Source organism: Myxine glutinosa, chromosome 7 (genome assembly GCF_964187855.1).
Source record: "Myxine glutinosa chromosome 7, kmMyxGlut1.1, whole genome shotgun sequence".
Classification (NCBI taxonomy): domain Eukaryota; kingdom Metazoa; phylum Chordata; class Myxini; order Myxiniformes; family Myxinidae; genus Myxine; species Myxine glutinosa.
Genome location: NC_136267.1, coordinates 251,914 through 278,707, shown reverse-complemented (window position 1 = coordinate 278,707; position 26,794 = coordinate 251,914). Strand labels below are relative to the sequence as shown.

General features: G+C 43.5%; 1 protein-coding gene across 3 annotated transcripts in view; it reads left to right on the top strand.

Moving 5' to 3' along the window:
- The window catches only part of LOC137430960 (nectin-3), a 243,565-nt gene extending 217,030 nt beyond the window's left edge, over nucleotides 1-26,535 (top strand). For 2 of the 3 annotated variants that reach the window (XM_068121758.2, XM_068121757.2), the window contains exon 10: nucleotides 25,110-26,528. In XM_068121758.2, coding sequence (XP_067977859.2) covers nucleotides 25,110-25,232 — 123 coding nt within the window. In that variant the 3' untranslated portion in view covers nucleotides 25,233-26,528. Of the gene's footprint in view, nucleotides 1-15,816; nucleotides 15,983-25,109 lie in introns of all 3 variants that reach the window. The other variant, XR_010985165.2, reaches the window with a different exon arrangement.
- The last annotated feature ends 259 nt before the right edge of the window (nucleotides 26,536-26,794 follow it).

Here is a 26,794-nt window from a genome sequence, read left to right as displayed (position 1 = left end):
TTTTCAGGAATGGGGGACAATTTGATATCAATACTTTCACGGCTGGGGTGTACAGTGGGGAGACCAGGACAAAATGTCCATTCTCGGTAGACAAACCGGTCGCCACAATTTGATGCACAAGCTGCTCTTCAGCTACAAATGTTACCAGGCGTTTGTTCATCCGTGAAGCTGCACGGATTTTCTCGAGCCCGATTATGTTACCTACCGCAATGACGATGTCTTCCACGGTGACCTCGTTAGGGGGAACGCAAACCACACCATGTTTCTGCATCAAGCCCTCAAAGGAAGCGTAGCGGGAACGTGCCGACATTACGACGATCGGAAAACCCTCGGCCTAAGCCGAGATGGATTTGGGGAGGGTGGACAGCTTTCTGTACCAGTAGGGGAAAAAGGGAAAAGCGCTACTCTGCATACACCAGCAGGAGCGAAACTATCGCGAGAAAACGCACCTCTCAATGAGGAAAAGGGTGAGAAACCACGACAACCCGTCAGATTGCCGATGGACTCACCCCTCGATCTCACCGAAAGGCGTGGGCTCTCTCTCTCTCTCTCTCTCTCTCTCTCTCTCTCTCTCTCTCTCTCTCTCTCTCTGTCTCTGTCTCTGTCTCTCTCTCTCAGGGGAACAAACGAAAGTGGGAAAAAAATAAAATAGAGATAGCAACACAAGCGAGGAATGCAATGGTGATGGGGAGGGGGTGAGGGGAACGAGTGGGGGGAGGGGGGAACGGTCGGAGGAAGGGAAGACCGAGCGGGGAGAACGGGTGTGGAACTGGGAGGTGGGGGGAGGAAAAATGGTAAGGGAGAACGAGGGTTGTGGTACCGGGTTTGATGAAGATGGAGTGGTGGGGGGAGACGGAGAATACATAATGTGAAAATGAAGAAAAATGGAAAGGAAAGGTGAGAAGAACGACCAAAAAAAGGGGGGGGGGGGGAATAGAAATTCGGAGCAACTCGCACCTCATCACACATGCACAGCCGCCATCTTGCCATGCCCAACACACAAACGGCCAGCAGGGGGCGAAAGAGAGTTAGAGAGCGAGAGTTAGAGAGAGAGAGTTGGAGAGAGAGTTGGAGAGAGATTTGGAGAGATAGAGAGAGTTAGAGACTTTTGAAACTCTTTTATTATAAAGGTAAGAAAACCACAAAAGTCATGCAAATAATAAAGTCACCACAATTCCAAACATGTGCAGCCAAACAACAACAATAAAAACACCAAACACTAAAATAAAAAACTTAACAAACCATTATCAAATTTACAAAACCCCACCCTTTGCACACCATTTTTTCACAAAGGTTTGTAAATCATCTTTCATTTGGCAAAAGGAAAATTCCAAGCGTAACCTTGCCATGACCAGAGCCTTAAACACAATTACCACATCACATAAAATATAAGCATTTGCCAGGAGCTTTGCTTTTCTTGTTTTGTAGATTGCTAATTTTCCAATAGAAATTAAGAAATTAACAAGAGCAGTCTCAGAGCGTTTTTTGTAACTAAGTGGGATTCCAAAAATAAAAACACGTGTAGAAAAAGAAAAGTTCATACGACTAAAAAAAGTTGATAAAAAAATCAAAGAAGGGAGAGAGTCTTGCGCAATCTACGTAAGCAAGGAAAAGGTCTTCAGAAATCATACCAAAAGGGCATTCCACTGAATTATCCTCATTAAAACGATGTAATAAAACATTGGAGGGCAACACTATAAGGGTGAGTCTCCAAGCAATATCACCAGTTCTTTTCGCAATCGGTGAAACATACATTGCAGACCATTGCGCATGGGAGGGAGACCCAGAAGGCAGTTTCTCTTTCCATCGAGCCCCAAAAGAAACTGGCTGTAACGAGGGAAACCGGACTGAAATACACAAACAGTCTCTTTTTATGCTTGCTGGAAAATGGCGATGAGGATAACAAGTTACATGTTGTGGCGCTATCAGCCGGCAGGCTAGAGCTAGCACAGATCTGTGGTGGTGTATGGTGGTCACCAATATTGGCGGTTGAGCTCAGGCCCAAGTGCCTAAAAACACACAGGATTTCCTGTAGGACCTTGGCCACGTTCCTCAAAGATCTGATGCCAGTTCTTACTTGAAGATGTCCTGCGGAGAACCAACTATTCCTGTTACAGTCATGAAGGTTCCAAGTCGTTTTCATGCCAGCATTCAAAAAACGTTGCACAAAAGCACGTGAGTGAGGAAGAGCAGGAAAGAGGGCATTGTAGAAAAGGGGTTCCCGGAGGAACCTTTCACTGTTGTATGCCCGCATTTGCCGAGTTACTGAAATGGACCGCCAGACGTTCAAGTCATCTTGGTAAAGGTCAGGGAGCAGCGAAGCATCGACATGTTGCAGCTCCATGAAAAAGAGTTCACAATTGTAGCCTAGCATGCCGGCTTGTTTTAATATACAGTTTGCAGTAGATCTCCAGGGCAAGGCCTCCAGAAATATAAAACGACGAGCTGTAGAGACTCGGAAGGCCATCAATTGACAAAGAATGTCCACAAGCCCATGACCCCCTTCCGCCAGTGGAAGGCAAATAGTCTCTGGCTTCAGCCAGTGTTTGCCATCCCAAAAGAAATCTCGTCAGCATTTTTGGATTGACGACACCAACGTTGCAGGTGGCTGCAAGGCAATCATTTTATGCCATAAGAGAGGGGCCACCAGGTTGTTAATGGCCAGGGCACGACCTCGAAAAGACAAGGTCGACAAAATTCCTCTCCATCTGTTTAATTTATTGCTGATTTTGTGGAGCAAACCATCCCAATTCCTTTGGACAAAACCAGGGGTTCCAAGAGAAACACCGAGGTATTTCACACCTTCTTTTCCCCATGTCAAATTCATAGGGAGAATTGGAAGGGCAGAAGGTGGCGTACCGCCGACCCAAACTGCTTTGCATTTCGACCAATTAATTTGCGTTGTACTTGGTATGCTTGAGAGTAGACCCATAGACACTCAAATAGCAGAGCAATGTCATTACTGCTGCAAACAGCAACACATACATCATCAGCATAGGGCGAAATGATAACGGGATTTTCTGATGGAGTCACTGAAAATTCCATAAGAGAAGATCATAAACGAATCAAAAGGGGCTCAATGCAAAGAGAGTACAAGATTCCAGATAAGGGACAACCTTGCCGAATTCCCCTCCCAATCCGCAAAGGTGAACAGAGACCATCATTGATTTTGATCAAGCTAAAAATGTGATTATACAATAAGGATACATAAGAAATAAAAGATGCCCCAAAACCAAATTGCTTTAAAATGTGAAACAAATACTCATGATTAACAGAGTCAAAAGCCTTTTCTTGGTTAATAAAAAAGAGACCGGTATGTTGTTGTTGAAATGCACACACATCCCACAGGTCTCGTACCAAAAAAATGTTATCGTGCATAGATCTGTGCATAACACAGTACGATTGATCCTGATGTATAACTGTGCTTAAAACAGTCTTTACACGGTTAGCTAGCGCTTTGGCAAAAATCTTGTAATCTGTGCAGAGAAGAGAAATTGGACGCCAGTTCTGTATCAATTGCAGGTCGTTTTTCTTAGGGATAAGGCAAACAACTGCACGTCGACAACTAAGGGGTAACAATCCCTCACGCAGACTGTATAAAAACACTGAATGCAAAGCAGGACCAAGCATGTCCCAAAAGGTTTTATAAAATTCAGCTGGTAGCCCATCAAAACCAGGGGCCTTATGATCAGCAAGGCCATCGAGCACAGTTTTAAGTTCACCGAGAGTAATGTTCTCATCCAAGACATGCCGCTGATGCTCATCTATCTGCGGTAAATTGGTCGTAATATTCTGCATTGCAGGCACATCATTAGGCTTAAAGGAAAACACACTCTCAAAGTAAGACCGAACAAAATGAACAATCTCCGTATTATCACTAAGAATATGCCCATCACTAGCCCGAAGACTAAGCATTTGCTGGCTCGCCTTGGTCGTCTTCTCAAACTTAAGAAATCTTTACAACGTGTGTTTGAGGACAGTAAACCATTCCCTCTCAGCCTGACGAAGGCACCAATACCATTTTCTTGAATTAATTCCTTAAGCAGAGTTTGTTTTTCAAAAAGTAGTTGACACCGTCTTTCATCACTAAGGACCTCAGCACCTTCCTGCAATCGTAGAATTTCTTGTTTCAAGGCATCAATACATAATTGTTTACTTTGAGAGCAATTGGTTTTGTATTGCTGACAGAAAACACAGATCTGCGCTTTAGCATAGTCCCACCACTGACAGAGATTTAGGAGACGATGTTGGAAATCCACAACCTTGTCCCAAAAAACCACAAAGGATGATTTAAAGAAAGGATCGCTCAGAAGTGAGGTGTTAAAGACCAATACATTGCAATACAAGGTGCGGCGTTTGAAACGAGGAAAAGAAAAGCACAGTTTTACCAAAGAATGATCAGAGAAACCAGAAGGGACAATAGCCGTATATGTCACAAGATTGACAGCAGAGTTAGGAATATAAAACTTATCAAGACGAGCAACTGAAAGATGATTTAGTAAAACCCGACACCAGCTAAATTGCTGCAGGTTTGGGTGTTGTTGCCGCCATACATCGTTGAGGTCATGCCGCGAAATTATACTGGAAAGAGGCCTACTTGAAGCTGGATGTGGCTCTGCACTGTTGCTATCTAAAGTTGGGTTTAAAGTACAGTTAAAGTCACCCCCTAAGCACAACAACGTATCAGAAGAGGTGTCTCAGTAAATTAAAGGACTGATTTAAAAAAGTTCCTCTATCTGTACTATCGCTTGGAGCATAGATGTTAAATAATAAATAACCACCTTTAGAGGCCATTTTTCCCCGCAAAGCGGGGGTTGGCCTTTTTCGGGAACCGTGGTTGTTGTTGTTTTTTTGGTCCCCTTTTTGAAGCAATGTTTTACGGCTGGATGCCCTTCCTGACGCCAACCCTTTTTGCCGCCTTTAACGACAAACAGGGAATTACCAGTGAACTGGTACTCAATTAGCCGACCTCGGAAGGATGACAGGCTGAGTCAACCCCCCTGGCGTTAATTCAGCGATCGACTGGGATTCAGAACCCAGGATCCTAGGATCCTAAGCCGGCACCCTAGCCGCTAGCCCAACACCAGGGTTGTTAACAAAGATGGAGCATAGATGTTAACAAACATAAATCGTTGCTGATTGTATTCAAACTCTACAGAGGCTAGATAGCCTGGTATGATTTCCTTAAAGATGGGGGGAGAGACAGACAAACGTGTACTGACAAAAAAAGCAATACCCGTACTCACAGAATCTGTATTACTAAAAAACCAAGTGCCAATCAGCTGTTGCTGCCAATCAGCCAGGCAGTCTGCAGTGGCACGAGTTTCTTGCAATAAAAGTACATCAATCTTTCTCTCCTGGCTAATTGCACAGTCTGGGACCTACGCAGCTGACTGCGCCCACCATTGATGTTCAAACTTGCTATGTTCATAAAAACATGGGCAGCAACACAGCCATTACAGGTTTAATTCTTTCCTTGCTGTGACAAGGTACCTCTTAAGTCTTTTCAGTGATTGATCAGAAATATGAAGGGCCGCAGATTGTTGTACAACTTCCTGAGCCCAAATAATGAAGGTGTGAGTGTCAACGAAGAAATCGCAAATTTTCACGCGCCTTTTGCGGTAATTTTTTTGTAGGAAATCTATGATTTCAGCAGGAGGGACAGAATCTCCAGGGACATGCTCCGATGAGAAGTCGGCCTCATCATCACTCAGTGAGGCAACGGAGAACCCCCATCAGAGTCACAATCATTGCATTGAGAGTCCATTGCCGAAGCAACGGGCTCATCAACGCGACAATCTTAGACTTCAGCACTATCACCCTGCTGACCATGAGCTTCGCAAGGCTCAGCTGCCTCAATGGAGGATTCGATCACAGACACATCACTAGTTCCTACACACTCACCACTCCCCACAGAGGGAGGGGTGGCACAATCAACGCAAGCTTCAGCAGGGGACACACATGGAGGCTCAACCTCACATGGAGGTTTACCCTCAGAACACCAGAGCGACTCAGGTGCTGTCTGGCCAACACATAAATTTTCAGCATTTATCACATTACCCTCAAAATATTCTGAAGGCAGAGGAGGCTGAGGGATTACCTCAACTGGAAGCAACTGCTGAGGAGGAGGTCGCGCTCCACCATTACCTTCACGAACCACTTGAGCGAAGGTTGGAGGACCGGCCAAGACCTTATTATCAGGCTCGTTGAGGTCGCTAGAAGGTGAGAGGGTTCTTTTCCTGGTTCTCTGTTTGTCTACAATGGGGTTTGTGTCAGCACCACCCATACTGTTTACATCATCGACAACGATCTCAGTAGAGCCTTGCTGTTCATCACCATTCAGGCTAGTGACTCTATCCGTGGACTTTTTCGGGCACGAGTCTTTTAAATGACCATATTGACCACACTCAAAACAAACTAGAGACTCTGTGGAGACAAAGACCCAATAAGTGTGACCTTTGACCTTGAAGGGCAATACCGCATTTAAAGAGGTTACACCATACGGTAAAATCAAATAAACAAAACGACGAAAGGACATGACGTGTTTTAAACGGTTATTTTTCCCTCGTACAGGAACCATAGTAACTGAAGAGACGACAGAACCTAGTTTGTTTAGTTCAGTAACCAGGTCTTTGTTCTTAAGGAACGGAGGAGCGTTAGAGAGAGAACCCCGAACTGCCGGCGTGTCGAGTGGACAAACCTAAACAAACACGTCGGGAGCAAAGAAAAGCCTGTGCTCGACTATTTGAGCAACCATGGGCACTGTGGAAACAAAGATTACCACACGTTTATTCATGCGAGAAGCCGCTTTTACATTATCCAAACCGATTAACTCTCCGACCGCAAGGATAATGGCCTCGACGTCGATTCCCGACGGAGGTGAACAAACTAACCCGTGCTTCCGGGTTAGCGCTTCAAGAGACGTGTAACGAGAGCTATCCGCCATCGTTTACACGTTTAAACAAAGGATAAATGTATAAAGGGTTAATGAAGCCAAAAGGCTCCAGTAAACTAGCGAAAAATAAAAAAATATTTACGAAAAAAGAAACGGAAAAAGGTATTATGATTTGTAACACGAAGCGAAAAAAACCGAAGAGGGAACCGCCCTAAGAGGGAACCCTTACCGGTCTCACCACGTGTGCTCCCTCACTCTCTCTCTCTCTCTCAAGAGGAGGGAAGGGATGATAACGTAGAAGGGGGGATACACAAAAGATGGCACAAAGGTGAGAAGAGGTAAGGGGAGTGTAAAGATACAAACCACGAGCACGGAGCTACAATGTCAAAACACGAGCAGACGCCATGACACCGCACCCAACGCACCGATGCAACGCACCAGAGAGAGAGCGAGACAGAGAGCGAGACAGAGAGAGAGACAGAGAGAGAGACAGAGAGAGAGACAGACAAAGAGAGAGACAGACAGACAGACAGAGACAGAGAGACAGACAGACAGAGAGACAGACAGAGAGAGAGAGAGACAGAGAGAGAGACAGAGAGAGACAGAGAGAGACAGAGAGACAGACAGACAGAGAGACAGACAGAGAGACAGACAGAGATAGAGAGAGAGAGGGTCGGTCCACGAGGACCGATTGGCACTCTGACTGTGACCGCGCTTCCCTGACAAATCGGTGCAATAGTGAAGAATGAGTAGATTTGGCCCCTGACTTGCGTTAGGGTGGTACAACCACCACAAAGAGGCGTCCTCGATAGTTCTCCGAACCCTCGTGTAGACACCAGTGCAGTATTTATTATTTGTGTGCATTCTCTATGTTGGTATCAGGAGGTGGAACAAAAAGGGAATTATATTTGGTCACTCCCCGTTAAACAGCACATGAGGCCTACGTTAAGACGAAAAATAATAATTCCACGAACCACAAAGCACACACAATAAGAGCATTCCTCGGCAGCACATGCTGCACGGCACACGATAAATGAGAACAATTATCGTAACGCTCCATTTAATCAGCATGGCGATCACGTGGGTACCTGGGGGAGGAGCTACCTTTTTATCGTTCCAGAGAGGAGACTTGGATATCGAAGGATTGCGTTCCTGCCATCCTTGCGCCCTTTGTGTGCACACGCGATTGCTTTGTGCTTTATGCCTTTTCATTTTCCTGCACAAACATGTCATGAGAGCGGTATGTGTGAGGTGCATTAAATCTCAAGGGCATATAAAGTGCATTTTGTGCATTCGAGCTCGACAGTTGCTGCATGAGGATGTTTAGACTTTTGCATCATGAGTGTCTTTGATGATGGTGTACCTTTGTTGGACTTGTTTCAAACATCTTTGTTCCAAAATAACTTTCCCTTTAAACCTATCTCCTGCGATTTATTTTTGAATCTTTGCAGAAATATACTGACATTTCGAATCCTGAGGTTTGCAAGTGAACAAAGGATCAGGTGTAGAAACTCGCATCATGCTCAGCTTGACAGCTTGGCCCCGTGGGTACTGTCGCGTGCTGCGGTCTCGGAATGGTCCCAGGTTTGATCGACTTGAACCCTATCCTGGTGCCGGAGTTGCACTGTTCATTTTGTGACTCCATGGGATTAACTCAATCTGTAAACTTTCCAACGCAGATTTCTCCCAATGGCAAATCCTCCCTTCTGGACTTGGTGATGACAAACTTCCATGCAAATGTCTCCTGCTCTTCCTCTGCTCCAATTGGTTCCTCTGGTCATCTGCTCGTGATGGTCAACACCTCACAAACTATAATCTGAGAACAGCCTAAGCGCCGGCAAGTCTGGACGTTCACTCAGCCAACGACTGCAAGGAGCCATCGCACTTCAGTCTGGTTTCCTATATCTACCTCCCCTGATATTAACTCAGCCTGGGGGTTCTCCCACAGAAACCTGCTCTCTCGCCCTCGCTCTCGCTCTCGCTCTCGCTCTCGCCCTCATGCAGATATTCATCCCATCTCGTTTTCAGTTATCATACCCTTCGTCCCCCGCCCGTGGGACGCTGAATCCTGTGGTGAGGCAGTTGCCTTGAAACAACTTGCATCCCGACTCCTGGAAGGTAGATCCAGCCGAAAGCAACCTCAGTTCATTCAAAAAAGCCTGTAACAAGTATGTGGCCACTCACAGGAGAGCCAGAAAACAATATCTGTCCAATCTCAAAGATTGAGGGGGGATGTGATGGTGCACATGTGCTCTATACTCTCGTTAAGATGAATTTTGATAATATTGCAAACACAATATGAGGCCAGGTAAAATATATTATTCGTTTCTCCTCTGGGATAAAAAAAAAAAGTAGGAGGGGCGCCTTACGATTTGATATTTTCCAGATTTTTGATATTTTTTCCAAGATGGCCACCACATGGTGAAGTCTACCAGCCCAAAGACTAGCACTACGACCAACACACATCCCATATACCACTAAAAATGACGTTGCTCATTTCCCTGATACGTCAACATCGACTGCAGCACTGTCTGCTGTACTCTGCGCTTGTACGTCATGAACCGAACCGGTACTAGATATATATGCGGACTTGCACTACTGACCTGAGCTGTCTGGTGGTTGGCACCGATGGCTGATCCCTGGTCGAATTCCACATTTGCAAATCCGTTGAAAATATCCCCCAGAGTCTGGGTTCCGTTGAGCATACCAAGGCTTCAAAAACTTTCTGCCAACCTTCGAGATGCATACACAGATGAAGACCATTTTAAGACCTAGGTCTACTGTACTTCATGCGCAGCTCAATTAAAGCTACCGAAAAAGTTCGTTCTTGAGATGGATAACACACCTGGTTTTGCTAAAGCTTGCGAGCTAGCTAACTTACCTGTACACATTATGTCCATGTCTCGAAAATCACATTCAGTGAGCAATGCTTGTGGTGTGAGCAAGCATACTTACAGACGAGATCGATTTTATTTGTGTGAGCACTAGGCCTATGATCACCCCTTTTTGCATCTTCAGATGCTACCGAAGCAGTTTCCTGGCTATTTGGGCACAATCCTGGATGGGTTTTCACTCCCACGCAGATACTCAATGGCTGGGAGTGGGAGTGCAGTTGTGCCGCTGATGCAGTGTCTCTTGTTATGAGTAAGCTGGTACTAAGTTTGCCAACCTTGGAAGGATGAAAGGCTGAGTCAACCCACCTAGTGTTAATTCACCGGAAGGACGGGACTCAGAACCTGCCGATCTTAAGCCAGTCACCTTAACCGCTAAGCCAACACCAGGCTTGCTAGGCCTAGGGACCGCAAAACAATTATTGATCTGGGTTCCAGACTCATGCGACAAAAATAAAAGAATAATTAAAACAAGTACAAAAAGTTTTAATTAAAACAAAAGCCGCGTCGATGTTACACAATGCCTAAATGCAGCTGTGCCTATAACGTCGATGTTATAGGCACAGGACATTCCTATTGATTCGATTACTTGATGTTATTTTTGTGCAAAGTGAAAATATATCTCGGCAATTTCCCGTGTGTGGCGACGAATTTTTAATATATCTCGGCATTTTCCCGTCTGTTATTTCAGGCGGTGTATGACTGACCATGCCGCGATTTAAAATATATATATATATCTCGGCAATTTCCCGTGTGTGGCGACACGTGAACGAAGCTATGCTCCTCTCTCCACATTATTGTGACGACGTATAAATTAAATATTTCATCGTGACGATTGTCATCAAATGGACGAATTTTTAATATATCTCGGCATTTTCCCGTCTGTTATTTCGGGCGGTGTATGACTGACCATGCCGCGATTTAAAAAATATATATATATCTCGGCATTTTCCCATCTGTTATTTTGGGCGGTGTATGACTGACCATGCCGCGATTGAAAAAAAAAATATCGCAATGGACTTGAAGTTACAGGCCTTTGAGAATTCATTTCGTTCTATAAAGTGCAACTTTCATCGGATTTTCTTCCCGTTTTTTTTCAACCGAGTCTAAAACTATGTTAGCGACTGTGAAAAATGAAATGATATATCGAATTTGATTTGAAATAAAACTGTGTGAGAGAGGAAGACACCACGGGCCTACAAAACAGGCCTCAAAGCAATGCGAGTTAATAAAATGGTGGATATTTGTTTATATGAAGCCTCTCCCAGAATGGGTGGAGCTATGGTTCCCAGAATGGGTGGAGCTTTGAGGTTTTGTCTTCTCTGCAAGAACAAGAACAAGAAGAACAACAACAACAGCAGAGGGCACTCTATGACCAGCGTCTGCGATGCGGCTAAAAATATATGTATATATATTTTCAAATTTGGACAGAAAATAGTAAATATTTTTTTAAAGGAGTCTGCCCTCAAAAAGGAAGTGGGTGGGAATGAGAATCGAATAATTTATTTTACCTGGCCTAATCTGTTCATTTACTATTTTGTTTATTTATTTATTATTTTGCTATTTTTAATCAAAACGATTTCATCAAAATTCATCTTGATGAGGCAATTGTTAAATATTTGTACAGTGCATAGGAATACCATGTACAGTGCATGTGAAAAGACCTCAATCTTTTTTTTCTCCTGATATCTGTGAAAGTCTCATGACATATCGGAGATTATTATAAAGGAGCTTTAATTGGAAGATATGAAGGAAGATCTTGCTGCAGATTTAACAGAAATTTTGTTTGAATGAAAATCCTTGGACAGTGCGCACTGTACATATAACGTTTTGTCCATGGGTGTATCCAAAAGGCCTGGCTCTCCTTGCACATTGTGTACCTATCGGAATATATCAGGAATGGAACATATGAATACGTCTCAATTCCTCCACTTGTTTCCTTGAGGGGGGAGAGACCAGTGGATGCAAATACAGTGGACACACGAGGGTGGGTTGGGGTGTAGTGGAGTGAAGACTCGGGTGGAGGATGAGCAAATACCAACAGCACATTCAACTTTTGATGAGACACTCACACAGACATCACACATGTATACATTCATCCATTCATACTGATACACCAGCTACCTACCATCCCTGCCAAGTATCCCTGTACATCTCTATTCCCAATAGGTACATATCTAATTCAAATTTAAACTTGTATCTACTGTGTTTCTACCATGGAGAGACCATTCCATGCATTATCTATTCTGAGTGAAAGACCCACCCACCGACTCTCCTCTTCTTTACTCTAAGGTTATGGCCCTTGGTCCTGTCACTGTCCATTCTGCAGAAAAATAATTCTGCTCTTATTTTGTCCATACCTTTTTATTTTTTCCCTTTTTTGGTATACATAGTCGAGGCTCGTGGAAGAGCTGGTACACTGAATGGGTCAGGACGGCAGTGATCCTGGATTTCGGTAGTTTCACCAGACGGGGTGGCTCTGAGGGTCGAGGAAGTCAGTAATCCATGTGTGGAGTTGGCCTATATAATTCCATAGGCAGAGAGTTTGGAGAGTAAAGCAGGATGTCCGACTGTATCAAAAGCACCAGATATGTCCAGAGAGACGACACTGATCTCATTTCTGATATTGAGGGCTTCCATCCATTGTTGGATGAGTCGAAGCTGCATGTCCAAGGTGGAGTGACCTGATCCGAAGCCGAGTTCATTATCTGAGACGAGGCTGTTGGAGTAAAGGAAGCATTTTACATCAACTGCAATGACAGATTCCATGACCTTGCTGATTATTGGAAGTAAGCTAATTGGTCTGTAGTTGAGGGGATCCATTTTTGCACCTTTTTATGTATTTCTGAAATGTTGGCTGATTTCCAAGCAGGTGGAAGATGACCTAGCACAAATGATGAGGTGAAAAGGGCAGAGAGAGGATGTGGATGAGCAGCATAAGTGCAGGTTTTAGGACACGTGAGCTGATGCTGTCCGGGCCATTAATAATTATCAGAGTCAGAGCTGAAGGTTGCAACAGCCTTCTCCATCTTCTCAGGTACAAAAGTCGCAGAGTGCAGGAACAGTTGGCTATGACATGGTGATCGTGTGGATACCGAAAGTGACGGTTTAGGGACACAACATTTTGAAGCAAACCCAGAATTTAGGTATTCAGTCTTCTCACAAGCGGAGTCTGCTGTGGTACCATTTGAACAGAGGAAAGGGATGGAAGCAGAGCATTCACCAGAGACCGACCTGACAAGGTGCCACCAGGTTTTAGAGGAAGGAGACATGTTTGAAAGTTCATTGTTGAGGTTGGGTAGATGTTTCCTGGTTCTCATGAAATTGGACACACACATATTGCAGACTTTTTGGAATGCACTGAGATGGGAGTAGCCTTCCAGGTAGAGAGGACAAGTTGTGTCAGAGCATTCAGTACACAATTCAGTGTACTGTGGGTGGGAAGAAGGATCTGATAATTGAAGACGAGATGGGACGAATCTGTGTATGAGAGAGAGAGCAGGTGTCTGTGGTAGAATTCCCAGGCTGAATTAGCATCAGGGGCAGCAGATGTGGGCCACCAGTCCTGAAGAGAGACGGTGCTTGCAGTCCCTGCCATTCAGCTTGAGTGAAATGCTAGACTCGTCGGCGGCGTTGCTCTCTGAAAATAGCCAGAGACGCTGACTCTCGAAAGGACAGGATCAAATTAACCTTTTGGAGCAGAGGAAGAGCAGGAGGCATTTGTGGGGAAGTTTGTCATTCGTAAGTCCAGAAGTGAGGATTTGCCATTTGGAGAAATCCGGGTTGGAGAGTTTACTGAATGGGTCATTTCCACGGAGTCACAGAAGTCCTTTGTTGAAATGGCATGGCTGGTGAGAGAGGTACCAACACCCAGCCAAGTTGCATCTTGACAATTTAAATCGCCACATATAAGGAAGAGAAAGTTGAGATTAGTGGTTAAAAGATTGTGCATGTTGTCTGAGAGAGATGTAGTTAGAGTCTGAGTTGTTTGGAAGATGGTACATCACATAGAGAAACACGAGGTGGGAGCAGACGGAAAGTCACAGGCAGAGGTACCCCTGGGGATTGGGAGGTGTAAGATCAGTATATGAAAAGTGAGAAATTGAGTTATTGATATAAAGTGCAACTCTGCCGCCAGGCAGGGCGAGGTTCAGGCCTATCAAATTATCGGGGAAGTCCATCCTTTTCTCCTACCCAAGGCCTCATTTGTGAAGGGTACGTCCATCCTTTTCTCCTACCCAAGGCCTCATTTGTGAAGGGTATGCCCATCCTTTTCTCCTACCCAAAGGCCTCATTTGTGAAGGGGAGGTCCATCCTTTTCTCCTACCCAAGGCCTCATTTATGAAGGGTACGTCCATCCTTTTCTCCTACCCAAAGCCTCATTTGTGAAGGGTACGTCCATCCTTTTCTCCTACCCAAGGCCTCATTTGTGAAGGGTATGTCCATCCTTTTCTCCTACCCAAAGGCCTCATTTGTGAAGGGTATGTCCATCCTTTTCTCCTACCCAAGGCCTCATTTGTGAAGGGTATGTCCATCCTTTTCTCCTACCCAAGGCCTCATTTGTGAAGGGTATGTCCATCCTTTTCTCCTACCCAAAGCCTCATTTGTGAAGGGTACGTCCATCCTTTTCTCCTACCCAAAGCCTCATTTGTGAAGGGTACGTCCATCCTTTTCTCCTACCCAAAGGCCTCATTTATGAAGGGTACGTCCATCCTTTTCTCCTACCCAAAGCCTCATTTGTGAAGGGTACGTCCATCCTTTTCTCCTACCCAAGGCCTCATTTGTGAAGGGTATGTCCATCCTTTTCTCCTACCCAAAGGCCTCATTTGTGAAGGGTATGTCCATCCTTTTCTCCTACCCAAAGGCCTCATTTGTGAAGGGTATGTCCATCCTTTTCTCCTACCCAAAGGCCTCATTTGTGAAGGGTATGTCCATCCTTTTCTCCTACCCAAAGCCTCATTTGTGAAGGGTACGTCCATCCTTTTCTCCTACCCAAAGGCCTCATTTGTGAAGGGGAGGTCCATCCTTTTCTCCTACCCAAGGCCTCATTTGTGAAGGGTATGTCCATCCTTTTCTCCTACCCAAGGCCTCATTTGAGTAGGGGAGGTCCATCCTTTTCTCCTACCCAAGGCCTCATTTGTGAAGGGGAGGTCCATCCTTTTCTCAGGGATGAAAATGTAGAGTGAGACCTTTTGATTACCCGAATATAATGGAAGGAAAATCGAAGAGAAGAGGATTTAGCACATAGTTATTAACGTTATTTTATTTTATTTGCATGCACATCTAATTTTAACATACAGCTTAGCTTATTTTGCATAGAGAACGAAGAGAGGAACAACACTGACGTGCAGTTTATTAATAAAACAACAGCGGTTTAACGCAGAGCTGGAGAGGAAAGCACCAGTGTAGTGTGCCATTAGTTATTGGCACGATAAAGCTGCCATAAAAATCCAAGGACCTTATTGGCATTTTAATGGGCTGAGTAGTAGTGGCGAAAGGCCGGATTGTGCCTGTGATTGCGAAAGGCAACTTCATCGCACGTTTGAGGGCCTAGGACAGCGGGTGGTGGCAAAATGGCTTCCGTCAATGGGCCTTTTGGGCCAGAGGAACAGATGGGCTTGATGAGCCGTGTAAGGAGGGGATGGATCGAGAGACCATGAGTAAGCAAATTTAGCCTCCTAGCCAACAGATTGTGTTTTGCTCTCACGTCCATTGACTTGTGTTATTTTCCCAACGATGTCCTTATGAACGCGCGTTACTGCAATGCAACCGTCGGTCCGAGCGAATAAGGTAGGCCTACTGCTCGAGATGTTTTATAAACTCATCATGCGGCATCTGGCGGACTTAGCACCACTTCTAAGGCGAACACATCTCCTGTCTCAAGATAAACTAACCAGCTAGTGCCAGCGCCACAACCTCCACCTCTTTTACCCTATCCTCACATTCATTACCTGCGTATTCATCTTCTTCCATCCCATTTTTCCTCTACTAACCTACCATTCCCCACCCCTTCCCCTTCGCCTTCCCCAGGACTATAACATCCAATACGCAGATCTCGACACGGCTGCCCTGCCCAGCCCAGGGACCATTCTTGGCGGCACAGATCTTGTCGAATACGCCACCATCCAGCCGAGCTAGCCTCCCCGGCCCCACTCTCCCAGTCCTGGCCCCAGCTGTCATCCCATACAATACTATTGTAACTGTCAGCACAACATTCTCACATCCAGGCACTTACACCACCTCTCACATCCAACTCCCCTCTCGATTCAATCATCGCCCCCATTCACCAAATCTCTACATATCATTTGTTTTCTTACCATTTACTCCTCTTTCTCTCTTTGCCTCTCTTGCAGCAGGTGTGTGGTATCATGGGACCTGTGTGTCTTCATATTTTAGCACAATGTGCAATGTGTCGTCACAATGTCAATGAGGCTGAAACAGCTGATGATCAGTTGGTTGTTTATGGAAGCTTTATTAATCTCGCATGTTGTCCACTACTTTTGGGGTCCAGTTTAATGATGCTGGCCTCATCTGTGTCTCTACATATTCTGAGGTTATCACTAAGCACTACAAAGAACCTGCCAGGTGTGGCACCTGTCCATGTTGGAAACACGTTTAATGCTTCAGCATTTAATAAGGTCTATATTTTAAATAACTTATGCTATGTTAGGGCTGGGGTGAGCAGGTGGGGATCACCTAGGCTAAAATCCTGTCTTACCTTCATACCTTGAGTAACGATGGCCTTCATGTAATCGTTGCATGTATGCCAGTGGCCATGTTAGTAACTCAAAGATATGTGACTGCACTGGTAAATCGTTATGTAGCTAATGTGGCAAAAGCCACCATCTGGAAAAACTATGTCTAACCATCAACAGCGATCGATTCCTTCAGCTGTTGCCAATGAGTGAGTCCAACCCCAAACTGTGTCCCTCAAACACTTTGCTTAGTGAGCTGAACGCTTCCACATTAGTATCATCATCACGGTATTTTATGAAGGTTAATCTGCCTTCATGTTGTCATTATCAACATCACCATAATTCATACTAAGGTTTTAACGTAATCGGATAAAAATATGAACAAGATGGCTGTGATCGAAGATCGCTGATGGTTCCCGGTATGGCCAACTTTGTAATATTAGTCAATTGGTAGCATTTGAAATTCTGCCTCATAATGAAAACAAACGTGTTTTTCCCCAAAAAGCTGGACATCACGGACACCAAGACTAAAAACACTGAATGCCTCCCTCCGGGAACCATGCATTATTTTTAAATAATGGAGAAATATGATAAAAATTTTAAATAAAGGTAAACATTAAATAATTGATAATTTTAAAAAGGGAAAGTAAATAATTGGAAATTGAAAAAATAATAATTGAAAAACAAATAAAAATTTGGAACAATTAAATAATTAAAAATCAAAAAGTAGGATGCCACGGACAGCAAGACTAAAAACACCGAATGCCTCCCTCCGGGAACCACACATATATTTTTAAATAATGGAGAAATACAATAATAAAAATATTAAATCGTGCAAAAAATAAATAAGTGATAATTGTAAAAAAGGAAAGTAGATAATTGGAAATTGAAGAAAAATAATTGAAAAACAATTAAATTAAAATTTGGAAAAATTAAATAAATGAAAAATTAAATAATTTAAAAATCAAAAAGTGGGATGCCATGGACAGCAAGACTAAAAACACTGAATGCCTCCCTCTGGGAACCATGCATTATATTTTTAAATAATGGAGAAATATGATTAAAAAATTAAATAAAGGTCAACATTAAATAATTGATAATTTTAAAAAGGGAAAGTAAATAATTGGAAATTGAAAAAAGAATAATTGAAAAACAAATAAAAATTTGGAACAATTAAATAATTTAAAAATCAAAAAGTGGGATGCCATGGACAGCAAGACTAAAAACACTGAATGCCTCCCTCCGGGAACCATACTTTCTTTTTATAATGGAGAAACACGATAATAAATGTATTAAATAATTTAAAATTTTAATGATTGATAATTATTTTAATAAAGAAAATTAGATAATTGGAAATTGAAAAAAAATAATTGAAAAACAATTGAATTAAAATTTGGAAAAATTAAACAATTGAAAAATTAAATCATTGAAAAATCAAAAAGTGGGATGCCCCGGACAGCAAGACTAAAAACACTGAATGCCTCCCTCCGGGAACCATAATAATGTGATTGACACCTGACGTAGAAGCATCACATGGTACAAATGTTCAGATTGGGTTGAATTACATTTACTCATCTTGCATGTAAATGTTAGTTGTAAACCACAAGCACACAAAATGAGGCCACGGTGAAACAGTGTACCGTATTTTTAACATCATCTGCGTTTACACTCGTATGTTATCGTAATCGATCGACTTGAGAACTCTTTTTCTTTTTCTTTACATTCGGTTTTTACCTTTCGAGTATCATCCTTCATTAGACATTTTGTACAAAGGAGTCAAACCTGGGGACCAGCCGGATAGCCTATAAGTAAACGACGCACTCACCTCTGAGCCGTCTACTCTGGGTTTGGATTCTCAGGCAAGGCAGAGGCTGACAGTTTCACAATGAAGGGAGCGTATGGTCACGAACGGTCCGAATGCTGTGTTGCTCGACCAGACTTGTTTCGTGTACTTGTTACGACCTTTGGAAGTTCCACCCCAATTTTAGCTCACCTGGAACTAAGTTCAGGGCAGCTTATGCGATGGCGCGTCGTCCGTCAGTCCGTCCGTCCATCCGTCAGTCCACCAGTCTGTCCGTCTGTCCGTCCGTCAGTCTGTCCGTCCGTCAATCCACCTGTCCGTCCGTACATCAGTCCGTCAGTCTGTCTGTCCGTCCATCAGTCCATCCGTCCGTCTGTCCGTAAGTCTGTCAGTCTGCCCATCCGTCCATCCGTCAGTCTGTCAGTCTGCCTGTCCGTCCGTCAGTCCATCCGTCTGTCAGTCTGTCAGTCTGTCAGTCCATCAGTCTGTCAGTTTGTCAGTCCATCAGTCCGTCCATCCGTCAGTCTATCTGGCCGTCTGTCGGTCTGTTAGTCCATCCGTCAGTCTGTCCGTCCGTCAGTCTGTCCGTCCGTCCATCCATCAGTCCAGGTTTGTCAGTCCGTCCGTCAGTCCGTCCGTAAACACTTGAAACTTCTTCTCCGAAACCGCTGATGGGATTGCGACCAAATTTGGCACACATGATATTTCTTGTGTTGTGACTAAAGTTTGTTCATGGCATTAAAAAAAAATCGGGGTCTCAGGGGTTTACCAGGGTCAAGGTGAATCCAGGTTTGACCCCCAAAATAGGTATTTGCTTTTTCCTCTGAAACTACACAGACTATTTCGATGAAACTTTCCCACAACCTTCATCCCCCCATTATGTACCAATGTTTGTTCACGGCACTAAGACAATCTAAGTAGAGGGCGGTAAACGGGGGTCAAAGTGGGTCCAGGTTTGACCCCCCAAAATAGATATTTGATTTCTTCTCAGAACCTACACCCGCAATTTCGATTAAACTTCACCACAACCTTCATCACCCGTGATGTATCAAAGTTTGTTCAAGACATTAGAAAAATTGGGGTCTGAGGAGGTATGCGGGGTTGGGGAGGAGGAGGCCCCCTAAAATAGGTATTTTTTTGTTTGTTTGTTTCAGGTCTTATGATTAATGTTAGTATGATTCTACATGCTGCCTAGCAACCATTGAAATTGGTTTAAAATACCTTTAGTCGGTGCAGTATAATGTTTATTCTACCAGGTGAGCGCCGGGGGTATTTCCCCTATGTTTTGTTGTTGTGCGCCGCTTTGATTCACCTCCATTTTGTGCACCGCCTTCGTCTGTCCACCTTCAGTGATGGAGTATACAAACGAAATGTGAGACGTTCATGTTTGTAACTATAATATTAATGATGAAAATGTTCATCACGAAACAGAGTACGTGCGGTGCTTCCAATGGTTTAGGGTTGTTCGAGCTCTCAAGTATAGTCGATCTTATACTTATAGGCTTATGTAACATTTTCCAGGTTTGTCATTTTTTTGGGTAGATTCTTGGCACTCATGTCTAAACACGTCTAGAAACTTCACTGATTAAGAAAAAAAAGGATGCTAGTTTTTCCATTAACATTTAGGGCCTCCATTTTGAATTTCAAAATGGCTGCCACCAAAACTCAATTTCTTTTTTAAATATTTGCCAATTAACTATAATATTCATTCAATTCATTCATTCATTCATATATAATTCAATTTAAACCCTGGTGTTGGGCTAGCGGCTAGGGTGCCGGCTTAGGATCCTAGTGATCCTGGGTTCGTAATCCCAGTCAATTGCTGAATTAACGCCAGGGGGGTTGACTCAGCCTGTCATCCTTCCGAGGTCGGCAAATTGAGTACCAGTTCACTGGTAATTCCCTGCTTGTCGTTAAAGGCGGCAAAAAGGGTTGGCGTCAGGAAGGGCATCCGGCCGTAAAACATTGCTTCAAAAAGGGGACCAAAAAACAACAACAACCACGGTTCCCGAAAAAGGCCAACCCCCGCTTTGCGGGGAATAAATGGCCTCTAAAGGTGGTTATTCATTCAAATGTCATACAATATTTATTCCATTTTATCTAAACTCATATATAGGGGTCAACAATTCATTGGAAGCAAAATGAGAGCACTAGAAATACTCTAAATTAACAAAAATCAAAGATGGCCACCAAATTTCAGACTTTTTTTTTACGTAAAATGCCATAACTTTTGAACCAATGGACATAGGAAGATGTTTTTGGTATCTAACCATATGTTTTGGCATATGAGGATTCCAATAATAACAACATATTTATGATTCGAACATCCTTCACCAATCCTCCAAAACATTTAATAGAAATAATGTAGAACATGTAATTCAATATAAATTTATTTGGGCGGTTATAGAACTTGAAGATGGATAATTTTTTTTAAAGGTACAACATGTATGAATCAGGAGTGTCAACGTTATGGATTAAATGTTCCTAAAAATGGCCCTAAATGGCCCGAAAATTAATGGCCCTAAATGTTAATGGAAAAACTGGCACCCATTTTTTTCTTAATCAGTGATGTTTCTAGATGTGTTTAAACATGAATGCCAAGAATCTACCCAAAATTTTGCTTTTTTTTGTATAAGCAGACTAGTATGGGAAATTGGATTTTTTATTTTGAACTGTGGGAAAGCACCAATTATAGGGAATTGTTGAACCAATTTTTGACACTTGGGGGCATTTTGATGTTGGCCTTTGTCGAGGAGACTTGAAGGTTCTGTGGCTGCACCTGCATTGCGATTTTATTCCATTATCCCTTTTGTGGGATTGACTTTGATTACCTTTATTGATTGCAGCTCACGGTAGAGTTTGTTAACCGATGGTACTTTTTGAGCTAAACCAGAGAATGGAGTGAAAAACAAACTTGGAGTGAAGGGTGGGGAAGTATACGAACAACCGTGTCAACGGACACAACAGAGATACACTTGGAGGAAGAATGAGATCAAGGGCTGGGAGAGGAGAAAAAACAACCTGAAAACGAAGGAGTGCGATTGAGGAGGGTCAATGAGGGTAGGAAATATCATGAGTATCGATTAGGGTTGACCCGACGTGGTGGTAAACAGCCATATGGAATCCTTGTGGAGATGGATAGGATTGAAGAAACTGAGGAAGTTGGTTCCAAAGTTGAGAGAAAATAGGAACAAATGAATGAAGGGGAGCAGCAGTGATCCTGGATTTTTGGAAAACGATTCCATTAAGTGCCACACTTTGGTTACGAGAGTAGAGGAAGTTAGTAAGCCGAGTGTGGAGTTGTTAGGGTTCGGGCTTGGATGGATGGGCATTCTTGGGCAGAGAGTTTGGAGAGTAAGGCGGGATGCCATACTTGCATCAAAAGCACGAGATATGTCTAGAAAAATGGCCCTGATCTCATGTCTGACATCTAGGGCCTCCAACCATTGTATGGAGAGTAGAATCAGCATTTCCAGGGTAAAGTCGTCATCTTACTATAATTCACCAAATATCTGTCCGTCCGTCTGTTCCCAGGTACCACAAAAACGGCTGAACCGATCGCAACGAAATTTTGGTTGGGTAATTAGGACCCCCTGGAGTAAAATTGGCTATATTGATTTTCCAAGTTTTCCAATTTTCCAGTTTTTCCAAACACGATGGAATAATATTTACCGATATGAACAGTTATGTTGCTTTTCTTGAAATTTTACAAATGCTGTTTAGATTTTGATGATTTGCATGTGATGTGATTTAACGGATGTTTATATAAATAGTTTAAAATATAAAAAAACCTTCAATTTCTGATATTTTGCCTTTTCATTTGGTCCTCCCAATTGAAGCCCCGCCCATAGGGCAGGTACCGTTGCTAGTAATCATAATTTACCATCCTATGACAGGATAAGGCCAGTCCAGGGTAGAGTGACTGGGTCGGAAACTAAACTGATGATCTGAGATGAGGTTGTTGGAGAAACGTAAGGATTTTATATCAACTGCGATGATGGATTCCATGACCTTGCTGATGAATGCAAGTAAACTGATGTGGTTGAGAGGATCCGTTTTTGCAACTTTTTTGTGTAATGCAGTGATGTTGTTGGATTTCCAAGCACATGGAAGATGACCGAGGGTAAATTACAGGGTGAAAAGGACAGAGAGAGGAAGTGAAAGGACAGCAGAGCAGGTTTTTAGGGCACGTGAGCCGATGCCGTCTGGTCCAGTTGCAGAGTCAGAGTAGAGGGTTGAAATAACCTTCTCCGCCCTCTCCGGGGAGAAAGGAACTGGATGCAGTTGGGTATGAGAGGTTAGGTTAGGTACGGGAAGCACAAGTGGTTAGGTACATGAGCTTTGGAAAACCACATTCTTTGGATGAACTTGCGACGACCATCGCAATTGCAATTCATTAAATTTCTCAGCGGCAACTGGAGAATGTTTTCAACAAGTTGGGAAATCGGATTGAACGATGTATTATAAAGGGAGCGGTTATTTTGAAGTGTAAAGTTGGACCTGCATTGGGTGAAACTTCATGAATTATGCTTTCATCCACCATTTATACTTTGTTTCTATCATGTGTATATCAAAAGTTATAAAAGTTCAAAGTTACACAAGGAATTTATGGACACCGTGTATACATGTCGGAACTTGAGACGAGCGTGAAATTGATGCCATTGGTCCGAAGAGACAATCTCGTGACCCCTCCGTAGTGATATGCAAATATATATATATATATGAGCCTGGTGTTGGCTTAGCGGTTAGGGTGCCAGCTTGGGATCCTAGGATCCTGGGTTCACAATCCCGGTCATCGCTGAATTAACACCAGTGGGGTTGACTCAGCCTGTCATCCTTTCGAGGTCGGCAAATTGAGTACCGGTTCACTGGTAATTCCCTGTGTGTCGCAAGAGGGGACAAACAGGTTTGGTGGCAGGAAGGGCATCCGGCCATAAAACATTGCTTCAAAAAGCGGACCACGGTGCCAGAGAAAGGTCATCCCCTGCTCTGCCGGGAAAAATGGCCTCTAAAAGGTTGTTCATATATATGCAATGCATATATATATATATATATATTTATTTTCCCCGCTCTTTTGTCGTTCTCCCAGTTGTCGTATCTGTTGATATTTCTCTTTATATTTTTATTTTGTGGGTTTTTTTTGCAATTGTTGGGGCTGTATTTGTTGCTGTGTCAGTTTCATGTGTGACAAATTCTGCTCACGTCTATCTTTGGAACTTTTCTACAAAGCTGGTTGTGGATACCTTCTCTAGTTTTCGTGTTGGCGTACAAATTGGATTCGGTAGTCTGTTCAGCCTTTCATGTACTCAGCCAATCCCACAGTTGTCATTCCGTGCACTTGGTTGAGTTCCATCCAGTCCATTACCTCCTTCTCGTCTTGGCAGGTACATTCTCAGGAATGTATTGATTTTTGTAGAACCTTTTGTGGATTTCGAGAAGTTTCCTCATTTTTATATCTAGTTTGTTGATTTACACTTGTGGCCAGTTTATTATTCCGTAGCTGTATTGGAATACTGATATTGATAGTTGGTTAATCACTTTGATTTTGTACCTTGTGGAGAGGTGTTTTCATGATCAGTCTCATTCTATGCAGGTATTCTTTGGCAATTGTTTTGCGAATTCATTTATGACATGTTTGGTGTCCCTCTTCTACTTTGAGGTATTTTTAAGATGCTTCGGTGTCTAGCTCATGTATTTTTGTATCTAGGTCGATTTTTACATTGTCCATTCTTGTTCGTCTACCTTTCACGAGTGTGCATTTGGTGGATTTATCAAGGCCAAATTCAATTTTAATGTCATCGTCGGACCATTTTACTAATTTCAGTTGGTCTGCCGATTTTTCATTGTTTGGTGCAAAGAGTTTTAAATCATCCATATACAGGAGAGGTTTGAAATCAGTGTTCCAAAGCTTCATTGTTTTCTCAATCGGTTTGATTATTTGGGGTGGTTCTTGTACATTTTAATGCATTTTATCATCAATGAATGTGGGACAGTGTCAAAAGCTTTTTATAGTCTATCCAGGCTGAAGGGAAAGGTGTATGCTGCATGTGTGAGAAATATTATGATTTATGGGAGCGAGACATGGGTCATGAACGTAGAGCAGCAACGAAGGCTGGAAAGGGTGGAAATGCGAATGGTTCGGTGGATGTGCGGAGTATCGTTGAGAGAGGAAGACAAATGATGAATTGCGAAAGATGATGGGAATAGAGCCTGTGATTGATGCTGTGAAGAGAAACAGGTTGAGATGGTTTGGTCATGTGTTGAGGAAGGATGAAAGTGACTGGTTGAGAAGAGTGATGGAAATGAATGTAGAAGGAAGTAGAGGACGGGGAAGACCGAGAAAGACTTGGCTAAAGATGGTCGAAGAAGATTGTCATGGGGACCGCAAGGCTAACCCCCGCTCTTGCAGGGAAAATGGCCTTAAAATGCATGTTGTTGTTGTTGTTGTTGTTGTATCCAGGCTGAGGACAATAATTTGGTTCCTCTGGTTTTAAAGTTTTCGAGTGTGTTCTTTTTTAGTACATGTAGTATGTGGTTTATTGTTCCATAGCATCCTCTTTTACATCCCTTCTGTTCCGCCTCTGGGCCTCCTTGTTGCGTTAAGATGATAGTACATCGTTCCTGTGATGGTAGACATGTTATTGGCCTATATTTTTGAGGTAGTTGTGTTTCTTCAGATTTTGGGATGAGGTAGGCGTTATCTTCTGTGAGCCACTCATCCATTACCTTTTCCTCTTTCTCGAGTTGTTTTTTTCTTTTTCCTTCATCAATCTTCATCCATTGATCTTGTTAATCTTCAATGTGTGTGTTCGTGTGCCTTCCCACAGAATGGTGAGAGTTGGGGTCCCCTTGATGAGGACAAAGACAAGCGAAACTGTTCTTCGTTACAACAGCAGTACCAGACCACAGCCTCCAGACCCTACATCAGTCCTTCGGCCCATTATGTATAATACTCTGTCTTGTGAATGCCACGGCCCGTTTATCGCTCGTGCTGTTTTCATCCTTGCGCTTCTCTTGCTCCGTTAGACGAGGAGAGATAGAGGAAAGTGGTTTGCGTTGATTTAGGTGACGTGGCTTTGAGCGTGTGCAGCGTGCAATCTGAGCGTAATAGGAGTACAGGACAATGTTGTAATCGACAAATAGAAGTGTGCAAGCCACAGTGATGCGGCTTGTATGTGTGTGGCAAATTTACGAACTGCAGTGTTGATGGGTTTGTATCATAATCCTTGAGTTTAGGCCCCGGAGTGTTCTTGCCTCTTCCCCGACTCCGCCAAACTGAATCGCTGCCGACGTGTCGGGATGTCTGTGTACAATACTAGAGATGTTTATAATCTGATTATGGAATATTCTCTTCTCTATATTACTTCTGCTTTTATTTTATGTTTGCTTACGGATACATTTTGTGGCAATCCCGGCGTTCGGACCCGTCATATGACGTATGACAAATGGCCGCTTGGGTGTAATCGGGTAGAACCCGTGACGATCCGTTGGTGAATCGACAGAAAGTTTGGTCCTTGATTTTGATTAAATGTGGAACAAACGTTTTCACAAATCTCAAAAGGGTCACCCGTCCCGGCTCGAGCCGCACCGTCCCACCCCAACTGAGGGAACGACTCGCCATCGGTGGCTTCCGGCCATCGGTGGCTTCCGGCCATCGGTGGCTTCCGGCCTTCCGGCCATTTTCTCCTTTCCATTTACTTTTAGTAGCGGACAATATCGGAGACGGTCTCCTCACCTGTTTTTATCGCCAGGTGTTGATCCCATTGTGCTTTGCTTGTACCATGCAGATCTCGAGTCGACATTGCACCCTGCACATCGTCTCTAACTTTTCCAACTTCTGGAACCTTCTGGTGATACTTAGTGCTAGTTCGGTTTGCTTTGAGCGGGTTTAGAGGGTGTAGCACACACTGTGCACTCTCATCACCCTCCCCATGAAACCACAGCAATGGCGACATTTGTGGATAACCATCGGCTTGTTTCGATTCATTTCTTGCCTCCTGTGCTGTCTTTGTGCCAGTCTGTGACTTATCATCGGAGTTCCAAGATTTCCCTTTCAACCATCAAATCACTCACATTGTGTAAAGCCATTTAGTTATACTGTACTTTCTTGGTGCAACGAATCATTTTATCCCATGGGCGGATCCACCCGTTATCCTGATGTTTGTTGTTTTGAAACGGCCGCCATTTTAGTTATCTTTTATTGCACTATGTATGTGATGCATTTATGAAAATAAACGTCTAAGTTTAAAAGCTTTGCCTTTGATTCGTTGTGTGAGGGGCTCAACTACTATGACGATTACTACTACTTCTTCAGCGACCTCGATTATTCTCACCTTGTGGGGTCGTCTGGAGAACGTTTTTGGCCCACTGGATGGCCAGGCCTGATGTTGGACTAAACGTGATTTGGAGATGAATTTGTGTCTTGTTCATGGTGCCAGAGACGTAGGAGGTCTCGTTAACGTCCATCAACGACCACAGCTGGTCCATCCGAGGGACATTGCACACGAGGCCT